The sequence below is a fragment of the Aegilops tauschii genome, chromosome 3 (genome assembly GCF_002575655.3).
Source record: "Aegilops tauschii subsp. strangulata cultivar AL8/78 chromosome 3, Aet v6.0, whole genome shotgun sequence".
NCBI classification, from domain to species: domain Eukaryota; kingdom Viridiplantae; phylum Streptophyta; class Magnoliopsida; order Poales; family Poaceae; genus Aegilops; species Aegilops tauschii.
Genome location: NC_053037.3, coordinates 28,052,110 through 28,054,721, shown reverse-complemented (window position 1 = coordinate 28,054,721; position 2,612 = coordinate 28,052,110). Strand labels below are relative to the sequence as shown.

At 45.6% G+C, this 2,612-nt stretch overlaps 1 protein-coding gene across 1 annotated transcript; it reads left to right on the top strand.

Moving 5' to 3' along the window:
- Window positions 1-980: 980 nt before the first annotated feature.
- On the top strand, window positions 981-2,412 carry LOC109780110 (uncharacterized). Its single transcript, XM_020338698.4, has 2 exons — window positions 981-1,404; window positions 2,096-2,412. The coding sequence occupies exons 1-2, from the start codon at window positions 1,074-1,076 to the stop codon at window positions 2,239-2,241; spliced, it is 477 nt and encodes a 158-aa protein (XP_020194287.1). The 5' UTR covers window positions 981-1,073; the 3' UTR covers window positions 2,242-2,412.
- The last annotated feature ends 200 nt before the right edge of the window (window positions 2,413-2,612 follow it).

The following is a 2,612-nucleotide window of genomic DNA, read 5'->3' as shown; positions in this document are numbered from 1 at the left end:
ATGCGCATATCCTGCTTGTCATTTCCCGCCCATATATCAACATCACCCATCTCCTCACATATCACTGCTCTGATGGAAGGGGCAGGTCATGAAACCGCTAGCACGTACGACGTGTGCCTATAAATCAGTCCCAACTCAGATTTCATGCTTGCAGCTTCCCGCTCGTATATCATCCCCTTCCCTTCCCACTTAAATATCATGGTCGCCATTTCCCGTCGCCTCTTACATCATGTTCCTACAAAGGGGTAAGGCTTGTCCGAAACTGTTTGCATGTGCGCCATATGCATATACAACATCAGCAACCGGCTCAAATACCATGGTTGTTGTTGCCCCCGGGAAAGTATCCAGTGCTCCAATGTCAAAAAACATTTTTAAATATTACAAAAAGTTCCGAAAAAAATGAGAATGTTCACAATGAATGTCACTACCTCCCCTAAAAATTTTAGGTCCAAAATCAAAATGTACATTGAGAAACAAAAAAGAGAAATCCATATCTGAATAGTGTTAATGTTCCTTTTGTCTCTTCTTTACACTATTCATGCTAGATTTCACATTTTCGTTTCTCGATGTGTGTTTCGAGTTTGGATCTGAAATTTTTAAGGCTTGTAGTTACATTCATTGTGAACATTCACAATTTTTTTTGAAACAATAAAGAAAATATTTTTTGACATTGGAGTACGGGAGTACCCCAAGGTTGGGAGCACCGGATACTTTCCCTGTTGCCCCCACCCATATATCACCCCCCCTCCCAATCACATAGCATGCTCACCATTTTCACCATGGATGTAAAACGGCCGCAGCCCTTGAACCGGATTACCCAATAGAATCAGGACCAAACTGGCACACTTTTTTTTGAGGGAGGACCAAACTGCTACTTCCCACCTCTGGGCAAGCTTCGCTCGAAGTGGAAATTCTCAGAACTGGAGGACACACACTGCGAAACTACCTGCAGTCCCTCCTATAAAACCCACCCAATCCCCACCCGTCTGAAGCACCCTCCGCCAGTTCCCCGTGTTGCTATCTTCCACCGGCAGGTGAAGGCCGACGCTGATCTTTCCTTTCATCCCCCCAAGATGGCAGCGAGGCAGTGGGTCAGGTGGGAGGAGGAGATCTTGCTGGAGGACGATGATGAACACCACACGGAGTGCTTCTACCTCCGCTGCGCCCCACTCCTGGGCGGTGGTGTGAGCGAGAGGGATCTGGCGGTGGTGGGTAAGTATTGTCCGGACCCAGCCCCCGGGAACATGGTGTACTCGGCGGACCCGCAGTTCCTGCGGTTCCTCCAGGAGGGAATAACCTGTGACTCAGTGTTGGCTATGGGGGTGACGGTGCGGGTGGAGATCACCCAACTCAGCTGGAAGTCCAGGAAGGAGGTCATCGACTGGCTCAACTTGCTCGTCTCAGGTAATCGATAAGCCATATAGATCTTGTGTACGTCCTCCTTTTTGTCCATTCATGTCCTAGTGGTGAAATTTTTCTGCTGATTTTAGATCAGGCCGCTAGAATTAATTTTCACTATGCATCTCCGCCACTATCCCTTACCTCATGTTTTTGTTCCGTACAGGACAAGGGATCTTTGGGATATCTTTTGTCTAATCTAATAGATAGCATAGATTAAAATAGCCCGCGAAATAGTCGCGATAGCAGCGCTATAGCTGCGTGAGAGCCTCGCCGCTAAGCTATGGCTGTTGCCGCGCAAACCTCAACATATCCCTATAAATGGCTCAAAAATCAGCAAAACCCTCCAAAATCATCTCTCCCATCAGAAAATTTTCCGCTATTTGCCGCTATTGCCCACTATGGCGGCCGCTATAGCTCCTGGGAGAGGCCCCCGCGAAATCATTTCTCCCGCGATTTTAATCCATGATAGATAGATAGATCTACTCCTTTTTTTGTCAAGACGACAAGTAATTAACTTGTTAGATATCGAGGGGCCTATGTTCTATCGTGGCTAGTTTGCTAGATCTGGTTTATGCCTTTCTTTCCTTTTACTTTTGTGTGTTTGGTTAACTTATGTGTTTCCTTTAATTTGTGTTTGTCTTGTGAGGCCAATATGTGGAGAGAGGTTAATTTGCTTTAACTTATGTGTTTTCAGAAAGCAGCGGCCAGGCATCCAACAGAGGCGCTGCTAACCCGGTGAATTCAGTGCCTGTGCAAGAGATCTGCATAACCAACGAACAGGCCCCTGTCCCTGCTATCGACGAAGAGCAAGTGATCGACCTGACCATGTCTGACGACTAAAGTCAGTAGCAGAGGATATGAAGTCTGGCATTTACTTTCGATAATGAACTGTCATTTATCAAAGATCTCGCGCATTCGCTTCTTGATGCGTGCTCTTTCAGATCCATTCTCGACAGAGATCAGTTGTTTGTACTTTCTGAATTTCAAATAAAGTGAGACATTATATTCCTAGTCTGTTTTACTCAGCTTTGGTGTCTGTTTACTTGTCAGAAATTCTTGTTTTTTCTTTCTTCCTGGAATACACCAAGCTTCCTTTCTGAAAAAAGGAGGAATACACCAAGGGGTTCGGTCCCTCTTTCCGTTGGTCCCCTTATTTTAGGATGAGGATTGAGGAAGCAATATACATTGAAATACCCATAATAAAGCAAATC